Source organism: Carassius auratus, chromosome 34 (genome assembly GCF_003368295.1).
Source record: "Carassius auratus strain Wakin chromosome 34, ASM336829v1, whole genome shotgun sequence".
NCBI classification, from domain to species: Eukaryota; Metazoa; Chordata; class Actinopteri; order Cypriniformes; family Cyprinidae; genus Carassius; species Carassius auratus.
In genome coordinates, this window is record NC_039276.1 from 6122832 (window position 1) to 6136305 (window position 13474).

Consider the following 13474-nt stretch of genomic DNA (forward strand, 5'->3'; position numbering starts at 1 on the left):
TTATTAATTTGTCATTTGGCCGTGACGCATGAGATATTCAGTGTAACTGATTGGAAGTATACAGCATGTGCTTAGCACACGAGCCAAAATATCCCCCAATGACTGACAACGTGGCGCTGTGTGTACACTTTTACAGCCAGTGGCTGGAGAACATGTGTTAGTAGTAAGTTATACTTCATATTATAATCAGATGTCATGAGTATGATAGGTTTTGGTCAAATATAAAGTGTTTATTTTTGGAAATGGACACTCTTCATTACTTTGAAAGACCGTAGTTCATGGTATAGATATGATATTTTGGTCTTTTTGAATGAGTCTTTTTAGTTGAGTCAATCGGTCTCATTCACTTCCATACACTAGCTCGTATTTTCCGTTCACTGAAGTGTGTGCGCTTTTTGAAGCGAGTGACTCCTGTTAGTGTCAACAAAGAACATACAGCACGAGCCAATAGGATTCGATTTCGATACCGATTGGATACTTCTACGCTGAACTTTTAAATTAAGAAATGTGTCAGATTATTATAGTACTGAGAGTAAAATGGGTAATGACATTTGAAAAGCATCTTAAAATTCAACACACTTTAATTGCAACTTATTGGGATATATTTTGTTTACACGTAGGCTACTGTAGTTAAATAATTGATATAGTTGAACTATGGTTACTTTAGTAAAACCATGTTTCATTTTCATAAAGGACTGCCAGAGAAAGTCTGTCTGTTTGAAGTCTGTTTGATTTATATTAACATTACAGAATGACATTATCAATATGGACTTTTAACGTTTCAGTTTAAATAAATGTAATTGCACAAACTATGTAGGCTACTATTTTAATTAGTTTATTGCGAAATAACTCGAACATGCTTTTTCTGTCCTCTGATGAATAATGCATTGATTGGTTCTGTCTTGCAACCTTTGCGTGTGTTCAGATGAGCAGGAAATTTGTTCTATCCTACACAATTATTCGCTAACACATAATTCGTCCGACTCAATCCATATTGTACACATTATTTTGTTGTTGTTGTTGTTGTTTAATAAACAAAATCACTGGTATAAACACACCTTAGTATCTATATTTTTATGTGAATATCGATACTTTTGATATAACGTTTAGTTAAAAATTCTAAATCTTTGAGAACAGGGAAATCCTCACCACAGCTATAATATACCGAAGCAGAGGAACATAGTTGGAATCACTTTCAGAATGTTATTTTCCAGCTGAGGAACGATAAAAATATTTACCGGCAACCAGAATCCTCCCGACTTCAAAAAACTTGAGCATTTAATGCGATTGACGACAGAACGACAGTGTCATTAATAGTTCATTCAGTTTTATTTCATGCTATAACTAGTAGTAAAGAGGAAAAGATGATCATTCACGCTCGTTCTTGAACTGAGGCAGCTCCAGCGATCTTACTCCCTCCCATCAAAGAGCAGCAAAATGACATTTATTGATAAAATTTAAAACATGAGATTTTTTCATTTTAAATGTAACAAAGCATAGTGCATATTGTGTTTATTAGATGGGAGGCATGCTACAAATAGTGTTTAGTCAAGTTTTGTTTGCGCATTAACAGAAAGCAGCAAAGATAAAAGACTGAATTAGAATTCAAGAATATTGGTTCATCAAAATGAAGATGAATATTGTCAACCCAGCCCTAGTTATTATTCCTAGTATGAATGGGCCTTTAGTTTCCAGAATATGGGTCTAACAATTATGAATGTGTTCCATACATTATTGAATGTCTTACTTTATGTAGGCTACTCCTGTTTTTATAGCTAGGTGAAAGTCAGGTGAGGTTATAATGATTGGATACTCTTTCTGAAGTCTTAGTAGATTCGGGATAATTTATGCATAATAAGACTCGTTTTGGGCATGAACGCCTATAATGCCTCTAGAAATTGGTTCAGTGCTCACTCATAACTTGTTAACACAGACTTTTTTATCACTGCTGAAAAGGCCACTGAATGATTCAGTGAACTTTTTTATTGAACACATACTGTAGAAGTTTTGAGTAAGTGAGATGAACCAAAATGAACCCACTATTAGTGTTTACTTTGTGGAAGTTGGAGATGGGAGTGGTGGCAGCTCTTATCAGATGCTGGATTATGACACCATTCATACGGCAGCTGTGGAATGTTAATAATGCACTTCTGCAACAGTTTTCTCCATGTTTAGAGATGTATATTTGATAATATCCTCACTGGCAGTACAATAAACTGAAATACTCACGCTCTTGTTTGCTGGCGGTTCACACAGTGTGCGTGACTCATCGCTCGTCTGTCCATATGGATTATTTATAAGATGACACAGAAGGATCATGCTGTCCCTGCGGAGAGACTTTAATCGAGAGCTTGATCATCTTCTCATGAATGCTGTTCTGTCTTACGATGGGCAACATGACCGTTGTTTTCCCCAACAAAATGTCATATTAAGAATCATTTTCTGCAAGATCTGTGAGAATTTCTTCCCTCCTTACAGACTGACTTTTGCTTACATTTGTTCAGCTGGTATAAATAAGTTAATGATGCATAATCCGATTTAGTGACGTGTTGGACTAATGGATAACATGTTACGCTACAGAGATTACACAATTAAAAGTGCTGCAAGGTTGTAATGGATTGAGTGCAGTCTTATAGTTAACTGATAGAATGGCTGATAACGATATCTAGAGAGAAGAATGGTAATTTTAAGAATGTAAATTACGTAATCATGATATAGTTTAATGTGTAATACCTCCATGTTTTAACTTAGCCTGTCATGTCCCTGCAGTGTTTACTCCTCTTATTAAGAGGCTTGATGCACACAGACATGTCCAGTTTGAAGCAATCAATTCTGCAATCCTATGAAAATTAGATATTGATTGTTGTGCTGTCATGGGGATATTCTGCTCAAAGAAGGTGAGGAGAGGTGAATGACCAGCTGATGATGTCATGGGTGAACGTTTGGCCACAAGCTGCTGCTTTGGTCGTGACGTATGAAAGGCCTTCCACTTGCAGATATCAATCCTTGTTATATTTTTTTAATGTATTTATTTATTTAGCATGTTTCAAAGCACTTTGATAATTATATTTCAGCACTTAGCTGATTTTTTTATTCCCCTTCTTGTTGTAATGTTCCATCATGGATGACAATCTAGCACATATGCAGTTATTAACTATGTGTGTTTAATGTGAATTTCTGAAAGCATAAGTCATGAGTCAGCACGGGGCATGAGTAATTTAAAGGTGACCTTATATTATGCCGGTGTCCCTAGAATGTGTCTGTGAAGTTTCAGCTCAAAGTACCCAACTGATCATTTATTATATGAAAATACAACAGAGATTTGTTCACAAAAAATTGTTGCTACTAAATACTTGCAACACTGTTAAAGAGTTACACAGTTTCAATTTTGGGGCTGAGAGCTCTCGGACTAAATATTAAATATCTTAAACTGTGTTCCAAAGATAAATGTAGGTCTTACTGGTTTGGAATGACATGAGAGTGAGTTATTAATGACATAATTTTCATTTTTGGGTGAACCAACCCTTTAAACTGGATGATATATCCATTTTTCACAACAGATTCACAATGATTTTGCTTGCAATATAAAATGTAACATTGTGAATTTTATAAAAAAAATTTTTTTTTTAGGACATTCAATTTTCTAAAGGTTTATATTAAACTAGTTCCAGAAATATAATTAAGACACAAATGATTTAATAGCAAATTAAAGTAAAATCTTCAGTTTCAATTGAAATTAAAGAGCCAGTAAGATGAACATTTTAAGCTTCCTATCACTGTTTATAAGTCCTGTACATTAGGTTTAAATCCATCCAAGTTTAAAAAACATTGTCATTTTGTCAAAATATCTTTTCAAAATTACCTCAATTCTCAGAGATCCCCAAACGGTTCGCGCGAAGCTGTTCAAAAGATTCAGCTTCCTTAAACCCCACCTTTCGGTAGCATACTGTGTTCTGATTGGTCAACTGACATAGTTTTGATTGGTTGTTCCGCACACAACTTCACGGTAAACAATGCGTTAGCATCTTTTTGGGGTGAATTATGTCTTATTCCTCTTACCGCGAAGCAAACAGTAAAATAAAAAAAAACTTAAACAGTCTCGCTGCTTTTTCTTCTGTGTGGGTGTATTCAAGCCGTGTGCTTCAGTTTGAATCTGAATAGCGCGTTCAGCGCGGGGGCGTGGTCACATTAGATATAACGTGACATGAAAAACAGACATCGCATTGTTTTCATATGGATTACTTTATCACAAAATATCTGTTTTCGGCAGCACTTGTTTAGTTTTAAAGTAGACATGTCAAGCTTTCTATAGACATCTCTCTCATGTCTCTTCGTTGAGTATTCACGGAGTTACACTTCATTTTAATGACGTGTTTGTAAATGAAGATCAGCGCAGACAGGCTGCAGACAGCACACATACTGATAAGACGCTCGGGAGAAAATAAACACATAACTTCATAATTATACTTTGCGTTGTGATTCGGAGATGCTCGTTGGTCTAAATAAAGTTGGTAATTAACCCTCTTTTATGGCCAAACGCTTTGAAAATCCCGCCTTGTACTCACCGAGATTAGAAAAGCAGTCATCAGTGAAATGTTGTGAACACAACAAGGATTTGTTGTACTGCTCTGGTATTGTGGTAAAAATGAATTTTAGCAATTGGTTCTTCTGATCTTCATTCTTTGGCAGTGAAAATAAAACAAACTTGCCTTTACAATTAAAAACACACCGTCTCCTCGACATGATGCTTTCACACCAACCAGAGCATCTGTGTGTGGGGGTGGGGCAGGTCAGAGTTCAGTTTCTCCCAAGACGGTAGGCGGAGATTATTATGCAAAGTGTTCCTAGTGACGTACATAGAGATGGGCAAAAGATTTGAAATCTATAACGACTCGTTTCAGCGATTCAGAGTCGACTCCTTACTTTAGAAGCCAATAACTTTATAAATCGTGTACTTTTTGGTTTAATTACTTTGCACATTGTTTACACTGATGGACAGCTACATCACACTGTAATACAGGTAATTTTTGATTTCCCATCTGTGTGGCTCTTTTAGTGAATCAGTTTAAAACTCAGATTTCATCCCTCTACATATTAAAACATTTAATAAATATCACTGTTAATTAATATGAATTCAAATAGTGGTGCAATTATTGTTTGAAAACAGTTGTGCTGCTTTATATTTTTTTGGAAACCACAGTAAAAAAAAAATTGTAGGATTCTAGCTTATAAAGAAAGTTCTAAAAAACAGCATTTATTTGAAATAGAAACGTTTTAATGTTATAAATGTCTGTGCTGTCCGTTTTTAATCAGTCATGCATCCTTTCTGAATAAAAACATTAATTTTATTTTACAAAAAAAATAAATAATAATAATTAACTGACCCCAAACCTTTGAACTCCAGTGTATAATTCTCAACATTACAACACTGTACACTTAGGATGCAATCGTTTTCAGTCCTGTGCCAAGTGCCACGTGTAGCTCTCTAGAGGATTGTGGAAAGTTCTGTTGCATCTCTGTGGGGCCCTAGGGGTGAAAAAAGCATGTACCCCTGAAGCACGTGCTACTCAGAGAACAATCTCTTCAGGTTTCAGGTGTCAGATAACTTTACTGCATCTGCCTGACAAGGCAGCTACTTAAAGGCTGGCAGATCAACCCGTCACATAATATCTGTAATTGCAGGTATCATATCTTAAAGTTCATTCACCTCTTGTATAGTAAATCCTAGCAATTTGTTTACACACTTTTGAGACTAGTGGATTAGTTTCTACTGACATGCAAGACAATTAGTTATTGTTAAGAAATGTGAAAAACCAAAAGCAACTATCTAATCAGTCTGATTCTTCTAGGAGGCATGTGCAATATACTGACTTACAGAGAAATGTATGCAAAATGAGCAACAAAAACCTCATAGAACTTACTTACCCATTTAGTATCATTGTTTACAATGATGAATATCAGATCGATATTCTCTGAAGTCAAACTCCAGGCCCTTTGATGCCAGATGGAGCCATGTTTGACAGCTTTTAGCAACATCTTCACTGATTTGGAAAACAAGTTCCCCGGCAGACGAGGACAAGAGCTTAGTCAATTTTTTACACTCTGTTGCCTTGGACACTATTAGCTGAACTGTTAGAGACTTCCTCATTATACAGGAAGTTAGTTGTCAGCGGTGAATCAGATGCCCACGTTTTGTAACAAAGGATATTCTATTTAAACTCAGTATAGTTCAGCACAAAATGAAAACTAATTTTGTCAAGGCCTATTAAATTCATACATTATGATGAATTCAAATCAAGACCTCCTGCTGGAGACTCTTTGGATCGAGGGTCAGAAGGGAACTCTGTTGATGAAAGTATCGACCTTTCCTGTGCGAGTTCACAGACAGGAAGAACAGGTGCCGTATTTAGCATCAAGTGTCCATTAATACCACAGGGAGGTTTAACAATCTTACCCTGAGGGTCATGTCCTTTAATGTGAATCAGGCCTTTGAGGCCAAAAAACAAGTTTGCTCAGTGTGTGGTATAGAAAATATATTGCCATGTGACCACTGATGCAATAAAAAAAACAGGAAGTTCTTGATAGTTAAATAGCCAAATAGTGAATACGTATTTTCAGTTTCAATTTCAGTTGCACATTAGCTATGTTTCCATCACCCTGTTTTTACAGGGTAACCAGATGACCGATCTCATTGCACAGCATCTGAAATGTTGTTATGGTCATTCTTAAATGCTCGGGCAAAACCTCCTGCCTTCAAACTCTTCAAACTTCAAACTGCCTTCAAACTCTTCAGACTTCAAACTCTGTATAATTGCTTCCTAGAACTATCTTATATGACTGCGTTTCAAACAGCGGCATCCACCTCCGAAAGCAATGACCCGAGAACAACGCGCATGTCTGAGAAAAAGCCAGTCGTGGGATTTTTGATTGTTTGTGAGGTAAACATGGTTTAATTTTTGTTTGAATTTGTTCATATCACATGTGGGTCTCCCACCGGAACTGGCGCTGGACTGCGGATCTGATGTCTCACGGTACATTTAAATAAGACTTGGAGTGTTTTTGTATGTAACACAACAAAGCGTCACATTAGAAAGTAGGGGTGGTGAAAAAAATCGATTATTGATTAATCGCGAGTATGTTATGGACGAGTATGAATCGATTATTAAATTTTCAAAAATCGATTTTTTTTTTTTTTTTGCATTATTTTATTTTGTAAAAAAAATTATACCGGGAGTTGAACGTCACGAACGCGCCCAGTTCCAGTTAGCAAGCAGCCAGAACAGGTGTGTAAAATGGAAAAACCAGGAGCGAGCAACCAACCGAACCACCCAGCTCCATCTGGGCTCAAAGCAAGCGTGTGGATTTATTTTGGTTTTCATGGCAGGAGCTCTAACCCTCTTGGCGCCATGGTCGAGTTTACTCGACAAGATGCGGCACTGAATAAAACGGCCGATTTTGTCAAATAGGGTGTCAAATTTCACGCGACCTCCCCTGCACCAGATAGCAGACATGTAATACTTAATCTCTGACTCAAAAAAACGTAATGCTCCTTAACAAAATCTTCGAGAGCGCATTGAATCAGTGCGAAAAAAAAGCGGAGCTAGTGTGAGAGTGAGCCATTTTATCTGACCAATGTTGTCAACGTCAGCGAGTATTGGCATTAGATTATTATTATTATCATTATTATTTTTATTATTATCTAATGGCATCAATAAAGCTTCAATAAACCATCAATGAAGTGTTGGGACTTCTATTCGCGGACACTGATTCTGAAGGGGAATATCTGTATCCAGAAGATGACGGTGATATTGAAAGTGAAAGTACACCAAGCACAAACGGTGAATCCTTTGCCCAATGTAAATGGTCCTTTGCCAAATGTCAGAGGTGTGAACAATGTTTGCAAGGGTCGGAGTGTTCATTGCGAAATTAGCAGGCGTGTTAGTGTTGCGGGGACGAAGCGGGAGATTTTTTCCGCGCTAGACATGTATATTTGTCTTCTGACCGCACCTCTCCGCAATCGCGGTGACAGTATTGTAGTGGAAACTTTGTCTAATGCCTCTGGGTATGTTAGACGAGGTCGAAGTATTCATAGGACAGTTAGGAGGCAAGGTGGGGAGTCGCAATGACCCTGACAGTAGTCCGAGCTGTGCACACTCGGCGCGTGCGCGAGGCAGATCTGGCCGCGCTCCTCATAGCAGAAGCAGAGGCGATGTGACACGGGGCATAGATTTTGAACTAAAAAGGTATTGTCTACTTGTGTTTGTGTGTCATATGAATAATATATATGTGCCCCATACATGGAATCAGAGTGCCTGCTGCATGTAGTAAACTGAAAATCCCAACCGCTACATGCATTCGGTTTGTTTCTACCATTTATTAGTAATGATTTACACAGTTTGTTAACTACTTACTGTTGTGAAATGGAAAATCAATAATCGTTAATCGAGAATCGTTAATAATCGAAAATCGACTGTAATCGAATCGGGACTTCAATAATCGTAATCGAATCGAATCGGGAAATCAGACAGATTAACCACCCCTATTAGAAAGCGAATAGCGATTGGTCATTTTTCTGTCTGTCAAGTGCTGGATTCACATCTGAGTAGCTTGTCTTAAAGAGGAAGCATAAATGCACGATATGGTGTCATAATCCGTTTTAAAAAACATCAGCCACATGAAAAGACGTATCGGCCAATGCCGATGTTTAAAAAATTTCAAATTTCGGCTGTTTTATATATCGGTCTTTCACTAGTACGGTCTTTTCATCCTTACCTGGCAGTGCGGGATTTGAAAATCTTCAGAATTGTATTTGAAAATCGTAATTTTGTAACGATTTATCAAATTGTGTTTTGATTTGAATTGATTACACATTTTTGAATCATAAACTGTAAATTAAACTATGTATTTTGTGTAGGGAGTCGCTTTTCCTAACAACAATCACAGCTGTAATCATAATATTTATTATTTATTTGAATAATTGTGCTGCCTTAAAATAAACCCACAATCCCTGCTGTCAGGTCACAGTGTCTGCACAGCCTGTGGTTTTTGGTTTCGTGCTAGGTTCTCTGAGCCGTCAGTGGTGTGTGAATAGGAGCACAGTGTTTGTTTTATTAAGTCTGCAGGAGGGTGATGAGGCTCTCTGAGAATCCCTGGAATCCTGTGTAGAGGATCACACATATACTGCAGAGATGGAGAGATGAGAGATGAAAGGAGAGGAGAACGGGCCGGAGTCAGGCAGACATGCTGTTTGTATAACACCAAAGACCCTTTGCTGCTTATTAGATCTCAAAGGTCCAGAGCCGATGATTCACACATTTCCTTTCTCATTGATCTTTTGCTTTCATTGGAGAGAACTACAGACCTGCTGTTTCTGCTGCAAGCTGATAGGATGAGTGCAATTGATTTTCTATCACATAACACAGGCGTGTTGGCTATTTAGATCAAGTGACCTCACTTCAAATTAAATGAAAGTAAATTTTGATCAGCTCTGCATAGTATAGTTTAATTGAAAAAACAGTGATTGCTATCACCTGCTTTCAAATGGAACGGCACTTAATAGACAGAGTCGTAGATCACTGACAAGCTACGCGATATCGGGTTTATTATCGAAGGTTAAGACAGCTGGCTCCACTGTTTGACCCTCTCTCTATCTAGCTCCACATTTGAACATTCAATAGCAAATACTTAACCTAATAACAAAACATACTTACAGTAGCTGATTCAGAAGCGGCAGATTGTCATAGTAGTCAGAAGTACCTCTTCTGCTAGGTTCATGAAACAGTCGTCCATAAGATGCGTTGCTGTTCTGTTATAACTAATCTTAAAGAATCCTTAATGATCTACTTTCGTAAGGCCAAATAAAGTGATTTTGCTTTCGTCTAGATACACACAGCATCTCCCTGACATGGCTGCTTCAACACTAACTGTGGTTACAGAAACCACACCTTCTTTCTTTGTGTGAACATTTGGGCGGCATTACGCAAATATTTCCACATAGTGATGTAGACGTGTGGGGGCGTGTTTGAATGAGCTGTTTTAGGGGGGCGTGGCAGAGTCTTAACTTTTATAAAGAATATCTCTTTGGATTTGAGACTTTACTCTTTGCAACTTTACAGATCTTCTTCATGCACCAAGAGCTTGAAACACTAAAGACAGAAAAAACTGAAATCACATCATACGACCCCTTTAAAAATAAATAAATAAATAAATCTTACCGACCTTATACTTTGAATGGTAGTGTAAATTCATATGATATTTTATTCAAGAAACAAAACAACAACAACAACACACAAGCAAATGCATTTTAAATTCATTATATATCAATAAAGAATCTTGATTTTATCAGTTTTAAGTTGATCATAATTGATTTGATTGATTATTGTGTTTCTCATTAATTCTGCATGTTTTTCTCTCCCCCGTTGCTCTGCCTGCTGTTTGTTTGTATGTAAGTATGATTTGAATCGTTACTTCCACTCTTTTACCTCTATATGTCATTTCTCAACAAATTCCCTTTCTATGTTTTATAATCCTCACAAATTAACCCAAAAGATGAAAATCACATTTTCAGTGCCATTTCCATGTCAGCCTGTGTGTATAAAAAAAGAAAAAGAAAAAACCTTCCAATGATATATAATCAAATAATATTTAGGAAAATGAATACTGCAAATGTAAATGAGGTTTGGTAAAGGAAAGTTTCAGTTCTGGGAATGGTTGTGGTGGGAAGGTGGGTCCGTTGGTGCTCTGTGAGAGGATGCTTTGTTAGGCCGTTGGGAAGTATACAGTCCTGGCCAGACTCTGTCGTGGCTCAGTGCCACAGCAGCTTACGCAGAGCTCCATTAGACTCAAAGTCATCTAAATGTGATAATGCAGTGGCTTAGTTAGGTCGGCTCTTAATAAAACTTGGCAAGAGTGTGTCTACAGTAGACTCGTGTATTGTGCAATGCTAATGCATGTTTGCATTGATGAAGACCAGGTATGTAATGAAAAAAATATAAAGCTATTTTATTTTGTTCACCTATGTACCGTAGCCAACTATTTAAAACCCAAATAAATATTTACCTGTTGCATATTTGTGATAATTGTGTAGTTGTTTTTCAAAATATTATTCAAAAATCTTTCTCTACCAAACTATAACCGTTTCCTATAAATATATTATTATTATTATTAATATTACTATTATTTTTTCAGTTTATGATTTTGATTACATATTTAGAACTGTCAATACAATTAATAATAATTATTCTATTTTTTGTATCAGTATTATAATTAAATTCTATTTAATTCAAAATTGATAGTAAAATATATTTAATATATAAATGTGTTTTTATATAAATGCTATATTATATTAAATTAAATCAAGTAATTTCATGGGCTCTTTAACTCTTCACTGACCAAATCTTTTTTTCTGTTAATCTTTGTAGCATAGTCGTCTTTCTCTGAATTTAACCCCAACTAACTAAATTCCTTTAACAGTTCATTTGGTATTTGAACACATGACATTAAAATGCACTCCAGGCTTATTGTGATCTGTAGATTGTGGCAGTTTCTATCATGGTAGAAGTCATTGATTAAGGTCAGATCACTTTTCTCTCTTGTTTTAGGAGAAGGAAGGCTGGCATCCTGCCCAGCTTGGAAGACCTGCTGTTTTACAGTATTGCTGACGGCCAGGAGAGGATCCCAGCTCACAAATTCATTACCGTGAGTGACAGCACTCCCCTTACATATGTTTATATTTGCAGAGACAGATATTATAGGCTGTAGCATGTTTTGTGTGCTAGTAGGTCGTTCTGTTCTTTGTGATAGTATGACCTAAGGGTCAGCGTGTACAGTTACTGCTGTGTTGTTGCTGTTATCGGCGTCACTAAATAGGACACAGAGTCACGTTTTATTACACTAAGACTATCTTATCAGACTTTACCGACAAAGGAAGTAAAATCCCCTGATAAGAGTGTTGTGATTGATGATAGTAATGAGTAAGGCCATCCACAGTTAGCTGTTAACTCTTAATAGTGCTCATGGAAATCTCTTGTTTATGTATGCATTCAGGCACTGAAGGCCACTGGACTTCGAACAGGAGATCCACGGCTGAAAGAATGTATGGACATGTTGAAAGTCACCCTCAAATCCACGTCAGATGGCGTAATGCTGGACCGACACCTGTTCAAAAAGTAAGCTGACACTGTTTTTAATGTTCTGTAGCATATTCATGGTTTCTTCAGTAATAAAAAAACTGAAAATATGAAAAAGGTGGATTTTTCCAGGCCTAAAATGATTAGTAAAATGTAAAAAATGGCATGGAGCAACAAGATGTGTGCACACTACAGTTCAAAAAATTTGGGGTAAAACATTTGAAAGAAGCCTCTTATGCTTACCAAAGCTGCATTTGTTTGATCATACAGTAAAAAAAATTGTATAAAAAGTATTGCAATTTAAAACAACTGCAGTTTATTTGAATATGTAATTTATATCTGTGATGCAAAGCTGAATTTTCAGCAGCCATTAATCTAGTCACATGATCCTTCAGAAATCATTTTAATGTGTGTATTGGTTCTCAGGAAACATTTCTTATTATTAAATGTTGAAAAGAGTTGTGCTGCTTAATATTGTACTGGAAACCATGATACATTTTTCAGGATTCTTTGCTGAATAGAAAAGAACAGCATTTATTTAAGATGGTTTTTTTTTTTTTACATTACAAATGTCTTTACGGTCTATTTAATGCATCCTTCTTAATAAAGCTGACAATCTTACTGACCACAAACTTTTAACCTGAACTGATTCTAGCTGTTGAATAAAATGCATTGTGTTTTTTCTTGTAAACCTGGTTGATCATCAGGATTGTTAAGATGGTTTAGAAGTCAAATTAATTCAAGCTCGTTGCATTGAAATAAAGTAATTCCCTTCAATTGAGAAGAGGCAAGAAATATGCACTTTGTCATGCATATTTAGATAGTACACATATTGTTTATATGAAAGCCTACATTATATAGAAGTTGTGATTGGTTGACGGCACTTTGTGTCTTATTTATGAGCAAACCCTGTCAGTCTGCTCCCTCAAGCTGTGTGTCGTTCCTCAAACGTCATTCATAAAACCTGCCTCCGGCATAAACAAGCCTGATAGATGTCTGTTTTACAGCTTCTCTTGAAGTTCTGCCTTATTTAACCATTTAAACAAAAAAAAATGAAACCATTAAACCACACTTTCAACACGTATGATGAAAATGATGTTCACTCACGAGATTAAGAATAATGTTATGAAAACTTGTTTCCAACTTACTGCCATAGGATAAAAATGTAAATAAGGTAACTGTGACTTTTTATGTCACAATTCAGACTTTTTCAGGCTGAATTGTGAAATATGTACTCATAACTGCAAGAAAAAAGTCCGAATTGTGACAAAGTCGAAATGACCTCTTTGATCTTTTTATTCTGTGACGGGGAAAAAAAAACAATCGCAAGATGTAGGCTAAACAAA

At 36.5% G+C, this 13474-nt stretch overlaps 1 protein-coding gene across 5 annotated transcripts in view; it reads left to right on the forward strand.

The window, feature by feature from the left end:
• The window catches only part of LOC113053010 (glutaminase kidney isoform, mitochondrial), a 32404-nt gene that overhangs the window by 612 nt on the left and 18318 nt on the right, over positions 1 to 13474 (forward strand). For 3 of the 5 annotated variants that reach the window (XM_026217597.1, XM_026217600.1, XM_026217599.1), the window contains exons 2-3: positions 11601 to 11697; positions 12046 to 12167. In XM_026217597.1, coding sequence (XP_026073382.1) covers positions 11601 to 11697; positions 12046 to 12167 — 219 coding nt within the window. Of the gene's footprint in view, positions 1 to 10385; positions 10445 to 11600; positions 11698 to 12045; positions 12168 to 13474 lie in introns of those variants that run through there. The other 2 variants (XM_026217601.1, XM_026217598.1) reach the window with 2 other exon arrangements.